Source organism: Cyanistes caeruleus, chromosome 3 (assembly GCF_971803275.1).
Source record: "Cyanistes caeruleus chromosome 3, bCyaCae1.hap1.1, whole genome shotgun sequence".
In the NCBI taxonomy this organism is placed as follows: Eukaryota; Metazoa; Chordata; class Aves; order Passeriformes; family Paridae; genus Cyanistes; species Cyanistes caeruleus.
This window is the reverse complement of record NC_141703.1, coordinates 113,159,525-113,172,430: the sequence shown is the minus strand read 5'-3', so window position 1 is coordinate 113,172,430 and position 12,906 is coordinate 113,159,525. Positions and strand designations below refer to the sequence as shown.

Genomic DNA, 12,906 nt, shown 5'->3' with positions numbered 1-12,906 from the left:
AAGAACCATTGCAGCAAAAAGAAGGTGATGTTCTTCTTTGTTTCCTTTGGGTTTGGTGTATATTTGTGTTGGGTTTTTTTGGGGGTTTTTTTGTTTGTTTGTTTGCTTGAGTTTTTGTTTGGGTTTTTTGATGGTTTTTTTGTTTGGTTTTGTTTTGCTTGCTTCTAATGCTTACAGAGCCTAATCCTGAAATTTCTTGCTGAAATTTCCCACTTGCAGCAATCCTTTTTTGGGTACATGGTGCTTTCACTTAATTTGATGGACATCCCAGTATTTTTCAGTCTGTTTAAAACAGTGGCAGGGACTGACTTGGCCAGCAGATTATTGAGTGTGAAGTCAATTATTCAGTGCTCTCGATGTTTTCCTACTTAACCAAAAAATATTGACTCAAGAGCACGGGCAGTCTGGTTTCTTTGGGACTTATTTCAAATCTTTAATCTTCCCACTTCCATCCTTTCCCCTCTCCAGCTGTACTTGCTGATTAGTCCTTGACAGCAGGCTGGGCTAGAACTGCTCTTCCTTTGGGGGAGGTTTATTTGATCTTTTCCCACCCAGCAGCAACTCCTGGAGAGCATTCCAGCTGGGCTGGAAGAGGCTGGAGCTCCAGGGAATCGCTGCCTGGGGAGGGAAGGAAAGGTAGGAGAAAGCAAGGAACAGCAACAGAGGCACTTATGCAATCACACTGTGCTTTGGTAGGAAAATAAGCTGGAAATAAAGATACTTTGGCTGGTGGAAGGAAAGCTGCTTGTCTCCTACCCAGACAGTAGTTGCTCTCAAGGCAGGATCTTAATCTGATGGGATGAAAACCCGGAATGGCTTTCTGGAAGTAGGATAGAAGCCATTTAATCCTGGAAATGCTGTGTTTGTGTGCAGTCGGCTTGCTCTTTCAAGTTCCACAGGCTAATTTTCCTGAGAACCTCTTAAATAAATGTGCATGAGACTAATAATGACAATAATATTAATAATAATAGCTTTTCTGTGGGAGTTCTGTGCTCTGGAAAGCTCTTCTCTGCTTCCCTGGGCTGTGGCTGCTTTTTGGTCTGTATTTTCAGGTGGGAGATGCCTGGCCCACCTGGGCAGGACATTCTGTCTTCAGAGCAAGTGTCACCTTAAAAATTACACTTTTCTCATTGCTTGCCTAGGGCTGGCTCATCAAAAGATGTGCAGGAAGCCTTTTTATTGAATTCTTCCCCTGTGTGGTGCTGGAAGATGTGCCCTGAGCAGTGTCCTGGTCTCATGGTGCCACGGATGTGTTTCTGGGATGGACAGGGAAGGTCAGTGTGGTGAGTGGATGTGTTCCCTCTGCTCAGTCTCACTGACTGAGGCATGCTTGCATTGTTGATTCTGTGCTGCTGAGCACCCTCCTGCCCTGCTCCAAATCTCTTGGACTTGTTTGGTGTTTTTGCCTCTCCAACGTCACAGAGCTACTCAAAAGAAAATGAACTTCCAACTTACCCTTTTTCCTAGAAAGCTGAGAGTGGTGCAGAGAAGGAGAGAGAAATGCTGTTGCATCCTGGCCTCTGGGTGCCCGTGGGATTCAGCTGCTCCAGATGTTTGGATAAACTGCTCTGGGCTGGAAGCAATTCCCACCAAACTGCTGTGCATTAATGGACCCTTGGGGGGGTTTTGCCTGGAGATGATGTTCTCTGGAGCACAGGGCTGAGGGTCATAAATACTGACCTCAATGAGATCAGTGCTTTGAGGAATCCCAGGTGGACAGAGCTTTGTGCCAGCATCTCCAGCCCCCAGGCTCATCCTAACCCCACAAAGGTTTGATTTAGACACCTTTGGTAGCAATCCCAGGATGGCTTGGGTTGGGAGGGACCTTAAAGCTTTCCACACCTTCCATGGGCAGGGACACCTTCCACTATCCCAGCTCACTCCAAGCCCTGTCTAAGCTTGAACAATTCCAAGACTGGGGCAGCCACAGCTTTTCTGGGCAGCCTGTGAGAGAACACAACCATCCTACTTTGAAGACAGATGTCTGCAGGTGTCCTTGTTTCACTCTAACCCTGATTATATTGAAAACCCAATTTTGCTGATAATGTGCCAGTGGTGACTGTCTGGAAGAGTGTCACTGGTGCTGGAAAAAGGGCACCAGGACACAGTGAGTTAATGCTCAGAGAATCAATGCTCATCCTATTAAAAGTTCTTAAAAATGACTGAAAGCACTTGGACTAATAGGCCTTGGGTTTGTATCACTAAATGAGTTTGTGAATCCCTCATGACTGGGCCTTTCCATAAGGAAAACAAGATAGGAGCTGATGTAACTGGCAGATGGAGCCTTGTTTTTGTGTTTTTATTAGAGCAGGACTCCCCAGGCAGGAGCTGGAAATGTCTGTGAGCCTCCTCTGCTAGCTCTGGGAGTGACCCTGTGGCTGGAGGGGTGGTTCCCTTCCTGCCTTCACCCTCTCCCCCATCCCTCATTGTGTCAGGGTGACCTTAGCCCACATTTGGAGATGCTTTTTGGAAAGCAAGGAGCGTTTATGACAGATGCAACTGCTTGCCAGGTCAATTGAGAAAATTCCTTTCTCCTGAAAGATTCATGCTGCAGCAAACAGAGTAAAATCCTTTTGCCCTTATTCACGTCTGCCTAAAGATCAACACCAGCTTTTGACAGGATACAGGAATCCCAGTCAAGGCAGGCATTTACCTGGAGCTGAGTGACTCTGGAATTGGGAGGGGTTGTAACTTGTCTCTTGTTACCCATCTGTTTTCTTGGATGCAATTTTCTTTTCCCTCATGACAGGGAAACTCTCCTGTCTGTCTCCTTGCATTGAGCAGAGACTGATTTGTACAGAACTGGAAAAAAACCCCAATAATAACTGCAAGGAGGCTTTAGGAACATGAGACAAACCTCTGCTTCACTGGAAGGATAAAGTGGATGTTAGCCTTCCTGTGGCAGAAATCAAGTATTCATCTTCTGTGCCACAGGGGTGAAGGAGGGGATGGGGGATGCATACCTCTCATTTTTCCAACATCATTTTTGTTTCCATGGTTTTCAAGCGATCACAGAGCTGTAGTGGAGGTGATGAAAGGCTGACTTTGCTTCTTGAACCTCTCCTGGACTTCATCTGTTACCTCATGAACCTTAAAGCTCACCCAGTTTCACCCCCTGCCACGGGCAGGGGCACCTTCCACTATCCCAGGTTGCTCAGGAAGGCAAAGCAAGTTTTTCTTCTTTATTTATTTAGCTACTCTGCTGCTTAAGAACTCTTCCTCCCCGTGAATAATGTCTCCTGCAGCCACATGGAAGGAATCAATCATAGGAAATAAAGAGCCTGTAATCCATTTAACTAGGACTTTCCACCTCTCATTAAGCCAGAGAGATTCATGCCTGATTCTCTGGGTAGCAGTTGCACAGCAGATGTGCAGGGCATCGATTGGAAAATGAGTCTTGCTGGTTTTGTTTTCCTTTTTTTCCCCCCTCCCTTACTGTTTCCATTCCAGTGTGTGCAGTGGGTGTGGAGGCACTTGGCTCCCTCTCAGATGAGCGTTCCTGGGGTTGTTGGTGCACTTTTCTTTTCCTGCTGGCAGAGTCAGGTTTTCAGCAGGGAGTGTCTGCAGGAAGGCAGCGAGGTGTCCACAGCGGTGCTTGGGACAGGCTCCTGCTCCAGCTGCTGGCACCTTGCAGGGAAGGTGAAACCTGGCCATCCATGGGGAGCTCTTCAGGGCTGTGTTTGGGAAGGGAAAACATTTCTTGTCTGAGGAGGAAGCTGCTTGTCAGGGTGTGCATGCTCAAACCCAGCTCTGTTTCCACTTCATTTCTCAGCAAAAACGTGCTGGCAGTGGTAAGGCTTGCTGCAAACTTCTGGTTTGCAGCTTGGTGAGGATGGCAAAGCTCCTGGAGTCTGTGGAGAGGAAAAATACTCTGTAACCTCTTTAATTCTTTTAAATACTGTTTAATTCTTTGTTGGTGCATGGGATTTTGTTTAGCATCCAGCTGTGATTTCCTGGGTTGTCTTCTCATCCTTCCCATGGTGGTTTTTCCTGTTTTTCACCTGGGCTGTCTCTGTTGAGCCCTGCTGATGTGGTGCCATCAGCCAGACCATGCCAACATCACTGAGCATCTCTGCCAGAGGCTCTGCAGACAGCAGAGGCTGAACTTGGGGTCTCTTACTCAACACGCTCCCTTCCCCTCCCACTTCTGCCAGACCAGTTTGGTGCTTTCCTGCCTGTCCCTTTGGGTTTGTCCCTCAGATTCCCTCCAGTTCCCTGTCTTCTGCCAAGATCAGCTGCGCTGTCTGGCTCCTGGAGGTGCCTCACCTCTCCTTAGCTGCTATTTTACATTTTTAGCTGTTGAACCGCTGGGTTCTTGTGCTGCTCTGGATGCTTCCAAAATGCTGTCCCAAGGGGACTCCACCAGACACAGGCTTGGAGAGGTGGAAAGGTTTGACTTTCTCTGCCAAAAATGTGATTTCACGCACTTTGGGCTGCTTAAAGCCCTCTTTGCTGCTTCTAAAAGCCAAGAGCCTTATTAAACTTGAAGCGATGAGAAATTCACGAGTTGTTGCCCATCTCTCCACCAGAAGATGAAGCTCTCTTTACACTCAGGTTGTCAGAAATCCTTTGGCAGAGGGCACCTGAAGTGTCACGTGTTTTTCCTCATGTCCTACCTGTGCTTTGCTGCTTGGAGTTACTTCAGACCCTGCTTGTGGATTCACCTGCTACTTTTGGATCTGCAGCAGATTTTGGGTTTTCAGAGCTGCGCCGACACCTTGACCTGCAAGCCTTGTGCAGAAAGCAGAGATTGTGTTTGATTATTGCTCTGCCAGAAGTTTACACAGGTTTTTCCGGTGCCCTGTTCCTCTTCTTCCACCCTTTCAAAGTTCCAGGCACCCATTCCTGCCTCAGTTTGTGGAAAACATTAAGAAGCTCTGTTGCAGAGGGCGTTAGTCCGTCCTGTGCTTATTTATGTAGGGAGATTAAAGTCTAAGTTTTTCTTTTGTAATCCCTTTGAAGTATTTATCTTTTGAAGTCTGAATTTTCATTAGCTGGAAGTGTACAACCCCCGAACTACACGCTGCCCTAGTTTCAAAGCTGTAATTTTTTTTTTTTTTGTAGAAAACATTTAAGAACAATAAACAACAGGTCAGACCCAGAGGGGGCTCCACGTCAGCCAGCTCCTATTTGGGATGTGTCTGTTTGGGTCATCCCTTGCCACTCTGGGGAATCAAAGTGGCTCTGCAGGCTCTCCCTGGGTTGGGATGTAGCCCTGCATTTCTGGGATCTAATGGAGACAGGGATGTTCCCCTTCTGAGTGGCCTGCAGACCTTTCTTTCCCTCTTTAAATTGGTTTTTCCCCCCACCCTTATTTTCTGTCATTGAAGCAGCAGCACTCAGCTTTAAGGACAAGGATGTTGTGCTTTCCTGCTTATCTTTTATAAAAGATTCCATATATCCACATGCACATGGCAAAGGACACTTTCCAGCAGTTAATCTTTTTTTGTTTGCTTGGCAGGGGGAAAAAAAAATAAATAAATGCTGACTGGAGTTTTGATGTATCTGCTGCTTTTGTTTGTGCAGCATTATCGGTGTAAAAATGAATGTTCACAGCCTGGAAAAAGTGGGTGGGAGACCTCTGACCCAGCCTGATTTCCAGAGTGGGGAATAACAATGTGTTGGGAAAAATAACCCCGCTGGGTCATCGAAGGGGTCGTTGCCTGGGCATCCCTCACCCCAGAATGAATCACCTGAGGCTCTTTTATGGCTTTGGGGTGTCCCAATCCCGCCTTGAAATGAAATGTTGGATCTTGCAAGCTGAGATGCTTTGGGTTTGTGCCAGCAAAATGCGGAAAATGGTGCTCGGTGTGTGTGTGTGTGTGTGTGTGTGCATCTCGATTTCCTCCCATGGGAGTGGCCAGAGCAAACAGGCCTCAGTAACAGCTTGTTATTAAACAGATGGGGATATTGACCCTCTTCCATTTCCATTTTCCTACTCGGGGAAAATGAAATTGCATTACTTTGGCTTGGATGAGTTCAGTGTATTAATAAAAAAAAATGTGTATGAAAACCAATGGAGAGTCCATGAAAATCCCCAGAATTTAGATAATTTACATGATTTCAGCCCTGGCTGGGAAATAGAGATTTCTCTTCTATTTTTCTTTTTTTTTGTGCTTTTTTTTAGTGCACAGAACTGTAGGGTTTGCTCTGGAATAGCTTAATTTGTTAGCAAGTATTTAAGGAAAATCAGGATTTTCCAGTATAATTAGGGGAACGACTGACAAGCAGCCTTACAAGCATATCAATAAGGCTAATTGATTATCAGGGATGTTCTCACCTAATTGGCATAGGAAATTATTTGCTTAACAAGGTTTTAAGCATAATTAAATTGATACAAGTTTTAGCAGAGATGGAGATGTTGAATTGACAGAGATTCTTGATAAACAGTGATCCCAGGAGTCGCCAACAAGAGAAAAAACACTTCTTTTAATGTGGAAATCAGTAGAATCCATCAAAGCTCTTTAAAATGAGTTTAAAAATTAACCTCAAATATCCCACAAGTCTCTATTTCTTATGTTTATTTGCCAGTGGGGTGAGTTTCCTTGGGCCTGAATTTTGGGAGATGGGAGCCTGTGTTCTCAGGGCTTGCTTTGGTTTTGAGTGTCCCACCACCTCTCCAGGTGTGGGGGGAGCTTCTCCCCCTCCTTCTCCCCAGTTTTGCCTCTCTGAAACCGTGGGAGCGTCCTTGTGGGAGGCTGAGGTTTTCCACTGGATGGGTCTTCCCAGGTGTGATCCTGTAGGAGACCACAGGTGTCCTCCACGTCTGCATGGGTGGAGTTACTGGAGGTAAAAATGTGTCTCTGCCTCTTTCCAAATGGCTTTGCTCTGACATCTCCTGAGGCTTCAGGATTCCATGGCTTGGTGATGGACCTGGCCGTGCTGGGTTAATGGTTGGACTCCCTTATCCTGGAGGGCTTCTCCAGCCTTAATGATTCTGTGATCTCATTATTCATAAGCCTCCATCAGAGCATCCTTGGCTGTGTTTTGGGACTTCTTTTGGATGTGCTGATCCAGACCATCCTGAGCAAACTGCATTGGGTGTTCAGAGCAGGGCTGTCCATGGTGTGGCTGGAAGTGCAGTAGAGCTGCTTGTTCCTGGGCTTTTACAAACCACAGAACATCCTGAGCTGGAAGGGACCCACAGGGGTCATCCAGGGCAGCCCCTGTCCCTGTCCAGACCCCCAAACAACCTCACCCTGGGCATCCCTGGCAGCGCTGTCCAAAGGCTCCCGGAGCTCTGTGGGGCCGTGCCCATTCCCTGGGGAGCCTGGGCAGTGCCAGCACCCTCTGGGGGAAGAGCCTTTCCCTAAAACCCAACCTAAACCTCCCCTGGCACAGCTGCAGCTGTTCCCTGAGTCCTGTCACTGTCCCAGAGAGCAGAGATCAGTGTCTGCCCCTCCTCTTCCCCTCATGGCGAAGGAAGTGGGATCAAAGGGGAGGGCTTGGACTGCAGCAAGCCTTGGGAAAGAATGTTAAACCTGCTCCTCTGCAGCTTCATCCCCACTCTTTACTCAGAACTTCAGGACTTGTGCTGTTGCTCTTCCTCTTACTAAAACGAGGTCACTGAGATGCTTTAGTGATTGGTCTTGATTGTTGCCTTCCCTCTCCAGTCCAGGTTTCTGAATATTGCCCTGAGGCTCCAGGGATAGGGGAGTTAACTCAGAGGGACAGAAATCAAACATTTTTAGGCCAAATCTCCTCAGAGAGCTTCACTTTTAAATTTGCAACTCCAATTCTCCCTTTTTTTTTTTTTTTTCCTCCCTCTGAAGCTGTTTGAAAAGGAATAATGTGTAACTGATACCTCCACTTCAGTATCTCAGAAGTGCAGTGTGTGCTAATTAGGCATCCTGGAGCCTTTGGAAAGTGCTCCCATTGTATTTGCAGATGGAATCTACCCTGCTCTCCCTTTTTGGACAAGTGAGCTGGTTATTCAGCTCTGAGAAGCTCATAGCCATTGGCAGATGATGCATCTTGAAAGTCAAGGTTGAGAGCATGAGTGGGTTTGTGTTTTCTGTTTTATTTCTTTTTTTTCTCCCCCCTCCCTCCTGGTGCACGTTGCTGGATTTGAATAATTAATGCCTGTTGTCTTGCTTCCTGTTTTCATTTCTGTATGTAATGCTAACCAGCAGTGGGCTGAATCATTCATGGGCTGCTTTCTCCACCTCGACAGCTGGAAATGTCATGGGCACAGTGATTGTGAGGTGCTGCAGACTTTCTGCTGCTCCCCTAACTCCGTTTCTGGAAGCAGGAGCAGTGAGTATTGGGTCCATGCTCTTGGCCTGGCGAGGCTCTCTGGGCAGGTGGTGTCAGTGTGGTTTCTCTCCCTGCAGCTCCTGTTACTGCTCAGGTGTCCCTGTGTGTGGAGGGGAGGGTGGGGGCTGCCTTTTGTCCTTTCCCATCTCTTTCGGGCTGTCATGGATCTGGTTGTGATGCTCACGGAGAAGAGGGAATGATTTTAGGCTTGTTGGTTGTGCCTCAAGCAATCACACTGTATTTAGGAATGGGTTTTTTAAAAACTCAGATTTGTCATTGTGGTTTTCCTGAGTTTTTGTGGGGAGCAGCCTGGAATTCTGGGCTCCCACAGTGCCTGCCTTTGCAGTGAGAGGAACCAGGGTGGGAGCTTCACTTGGTGCCTTACAGAGCCTTTTCAGCTGTTTTGAACCTTCAACACTGCCAGGGATCCTGGGGCAGCCACAGCTTCTCTGGGCAGCCTGTGCCGGGGCCTGCCCACCCTCCCAGGGAAGGATTTCTCTCCTATCAAGCTGACACAATTCTAACAAGTGATCAAATGAAATACCCCGTGAAAGCTCTTGTGGATGGAGCTGGCCTGTCTGCCCTCATGCCTTGCATGAAGAAAGCAGGAAGAGGTGGAAATCAGGAGAGATGCTGTCCTTTGGAGAAGAATTCGTGCAGGGTTGCTTGGAACAACTGTAGCCTTCTAGGTTTTCTGGGTGGGAATGAGGGCTTTGGCTGGGGAGTTGTTAAAAAGCTGTGAATGATTTTTACATCTTGCACAGACCCCTCAGCATCTTGTACAACGCTCCACACTTGGAATCTTCAGGGCAGAGAGGATGTTTTGCCCAAGACCTTTAAACAGCATCCAGTTTTGGACATCTTCAGTGTTTCTGTGCCCGTGGTGGGAAGGCAGAGGGGGAGACTCATTTCCTAGGGATGGTCTTGAAGCTGAAGATGGGAGGCAAGTCAAGCAGTGACTAATGCTGAGCTTTATTAATAGCAAGAGGAGAGGTGAAATGCGGGCAGGGAGGTGACCTGGACACGAGGCCACGGAGGTGGCACGGCAGCGCCGGGGGCAGCTGGGCTGGGAGGGCACAGGGGGGACGTGACCAGCAAACAGCTCTCGTGTGTCAGGCTGGCTGTGCCTGTGCCTCTGTCCTGCCTGTCACCCTCCAGGGGATGGGCAGAGCCATGTGGGGAGCTGGGCAGAGCCACACATGGATGCGTGACTGGTGCCCACCTCGTGTCCCCTGCTTGGGTCAGCGCCTCGAGCAGCACCGGCAGCTCTGCTGAAAGCACAAAGCTGCCTCTGTGTCTGGGGGAGAGTGAGGCACAGGCCTGGGGGCTCTGGGGACAGCCTGGTGACAGGCTGCTGGCTTTGGAGCCACAACAACCTCCTGCCTCCGGGATGCTGAGTCCTGATGAGAGCGTCAGGGCGAGGCTGTCAGCACGGAGCGTGAATGGACACAGACACGGGCAGGAGCTGGCAGGGCTGAGCTGTCTGTGTCCCTGCTGACACTTCCACACTCCAGCACTGTGTCTGCACTGCCTGCAGCAGCCCCTTGTGCACAGGCTGGACTGGAAAATATGCTCAGCCCTGCTTTTGGAGGCTTCCTTCCATGGGATGTGTCAAGGAAAAGCTTTTTAGGCGGCTGGTTTATCTCCCTAAGCCCAGCCACGCTTTGCCGATGCCCGTGAGGATGTTGTTACTCAGCTGTCCCAGCTTTTCCCAAGACCTCAGCCCTGGGAATCCCACACGTAAGGAAGCAAAGTGTTTCCCCTGGAGAGGGTAGGATTTACTGCCCACACACTCTGCTCTCTTGGGAAAGGTGGGCAAGCTTTGCAAGCTGGGCTGCTGTCAAACTCCGCTGCCAGCCCGCAGTGTGTGGGGTGTGGGTGCACACCTGAGCTTCAGGAAGCTGTGGAAAACCTGTGCTGTGGGATCAAGCACAGCATGCAGCTCTGCATCCCTGGGAGAGGTTTATAAAGGGAGAGGGGTAATAGCTGTATTATGTATTTTGTGTATACACACACTGTATGCTGTGTTCTTGGGGCTGTCCTGTGCAGGGCCAGAAGTTTGATCCTTGCTGGATCCCTTCCAGCTCAGGACAGTCCGTGATTCTGTGATGCCCCTTGTGTAGAAGACCTGGAAGTGTTCATTCCTCGTCCAGGACTGTTTTGCAGGCTCCTGGGGATGCTGATGATAAACTGCTTTATCTGGCTCAGCTTCAGCTTTGTGGAGGTCTCCAAATCGATTTTCAGGTTGTTCTTGCAGCTGCTCTGTCTCTCTACACTTCAGTCATTCACAAAAACCCAGTCACCTGGGCTGCAGATGATCATCCTCCTGCTTTTGTCCTCACGTGGCTTTCCCCACCGATGACTCCTGCAAACACATTTGCTTTTGGTGGTGTGGGAGAAGCTGCACAAGGAAATAAAACTTTCAAACTAATTAAACTTCTTGGTATCGTTGAGTAACGAGTGGGAGATGCTGGCAGGGCTGGGAATAGATCTGATTCTCATCCCTCCTCTCTGTAGCCAGAGGACACGGTTAATTATTAAATCACTTGTTAATGTATTGAAATACCGCTCGGGATTTTAATTTCCTTCTTCTTTTTGTTGTTGTTTTCTCTCCTTTGCCTCAGGGCGCTCCCAGGAGCTGATGGAGTTGTGGTAGCTGGCTCTGGAGGGGCTGGAAGGAGCATGGTTAAACACCAACCCCTGCAGTACTACGAGCCCCAGCTATGTCTGTCCTGTCTGACCGGGATCTACGGCTGCCGCTGGAAACGGTACCAGCGGTCACATGATGACACCACCAAGGTGAGCAGGTGACAGCACCTCGGCCCTGACCTCTTCCCTCATAGGTCTTGGTCAAAAGCATTAAATATTTGACTTTTTTTTCTCTTATTTCTTGGCTTTTGGATGTTTGATGGGAATTGTTGACCATGGCAGGAGGTCCTCCCCGTATGGTTGATGTAGAGACGGGCACAGTGAGGTTGGTGATGGTGCTCCAGGGGACTGAACGTGCCCAAATTCATACTGTGGTAAATGGGAACGTTTTCCTTGTGGTTTTTCACTCCTTGCTCTGTGTCCTGCTGGTGCTTGCAGCGCCCTTGGCTGGACATGTAGGTCCTGTGTTTCTGCAGCGTCTCTGCCTTCGTGGTGTGGCTTTAGTGGCCATGGTGGCATTTGGTCCCAGAAGGGACTTGGTGATCTTGGAGGTCTTTTCAAACCATCATGATTCTGTTCTTGCCTGTGACAATGGGTTTGTAGGTGGGGGCACAGAGTACCCAGAGCAGCTATGGCTGCCCCTGGATCCCTGGAAGTGCCCAAGGCCAGGTTGGACATTGGGGCTTGGAGCAGCCTGAGGTAGTGGAAGATGTCCCTCCCCAAGGCAGGGGGTGGCACTGGATGAGCTTTAAGGTCCCTCCCAACCCAAACCCTTCTGGGGTTTGATGAAAGGCAGCAGAAGGTGAGAGCAAGCTGCGGGTAAATGGGAAAGCTGTTAGAGGTGACTCTTCCCTCCCTGCCCTGGATAAATATAGATTTAAGAGCTCTGGCAGAGGGAAGCCAGGCAATGAGGCTCGACTTGCACCTCCCCTCTTGTTCTGGGCTGTGAGATGAGGTCTTGTGATGTGCTGATAGGAGAAGTGTAAAAATACTGCTGTCAAAACCACCCTGTTACATCATCTGGGTAAGGGTTTTGTTTTATTATTCTCCTGTACTCCCATGTTGCCTGGGATGGTTTTTTAAAGTTTGCTTACAAGTTAAACTGGGTTTTTTTTTCTTCTTTGAATGTTCTTTCATCTGGAAGTGCTCCCAGGGGACCCTTTGGTTGCCTTTTCAATGCTTAATTTTGCTCTTTTATCGCTTGGCTCCTCTGTTCTGTTTTTAAGTCTATAACCAGGGATCTTCTTGGCTCTGGAGTGCTTTTCCTCTTGGAAAAGCAGCTGTGAAGGAGCAAACACGGCTGTGTGGCAGATCCCGTGCCAGAAATGCTCCTGGTTGTGAATTGCAGCCATTGTTGGTGGTGCAGCTTGGCCAGAAGCTCCCCTGTGAATTGGAAAGTCACGGCTTGAGCGTGCGCAGCCCAAAGCAAATTTCCTTTTGCAAAGTAGGAACACTGGAGCTGTTTCCCCTCTGCTTTCAGCCTGGCCAGCTTGGTCTGGGTGACCACTTGGAGCCAGCAGAACGTTACAGCTTTTAGCTAAAAATCTACACAAGAGTTTGCCATGAATTTTTCAGTGAAATCTGCCTCTGCTTGCGTTACCAAAAAACACCGGTGGCACCTTTCCAAGTCTACCTGGAATTTCCATTGGTTTTTGCTAGTGCTGGGAAGGAGTTCGTGGTGTTTAAAGGTAGCTGATCCAGGCTTAAAAATAAGTCCAGCCTGAGCTGGTCTTTTTAAAGTCTGTGTGAGGTCTCAACTTCCACTTCGGTAAAAAAGAGATGGAGACAACAGCAGGAGTAGGAGAAGAAAGGCTAAAATGAGCTGCAGGCTGTGTTATCTGCTTTCCTGTTAAAACATCAAAACATCCCCAGAATAAAAGGCTTTCACCCAAATTTGGGTCACGACCCGACCTTGCCTCCATGCTATCTTCAGCTGATGCCTGTGAATGTTTGTTGTCTGAACTGTGCTGCACCTCAACAGCCAGAATTTTAATGATTACT

The 12,906-nt window shown here is 48.6% G+C and overlaps 1 protein-coding gene across 20 annotated transcripts in view; it reads left to right on the top strand.

Annotated features, from left to right (window-relative positions):
• Positions 1 to 12,906, top strand: part of GDPD5 (glycerophosphodiester phosphodiesterase domain containing 5) — a 102,859-nt gene that overhangs the window by 32,758 nt on the left and 57,195 nt on the right. For 12 of the 20 annotated variants that reach the window (XM_086883640.1, XM_086883643.1, XM_086883635.1 and 9 more), the window contains one exon: positions 10,881 to 11,055. In XM_086883640.1, the coding sequence (XP_086739766.1) occupies positions 10,939 to 11,055 (117 nt within the window). In that variant the 5' untranslated portion in view covers positions 10,881 to 10,938. Of the gene's footprint in view, positions 1 to 551; positions 637 to 1,142; positions 1,275 to 7,887; positions 8,000 to 8,129; positions 8,257 to 9,385; positions 10,501 to 10,880; positions 11,056 to 12,906 lie in introns of those variants that run through there. The other 8 variants (XM_086883632.1, XM_023945447.2, XM_086883646.1 and 5 more) reach the window with 6 other exon arrangements.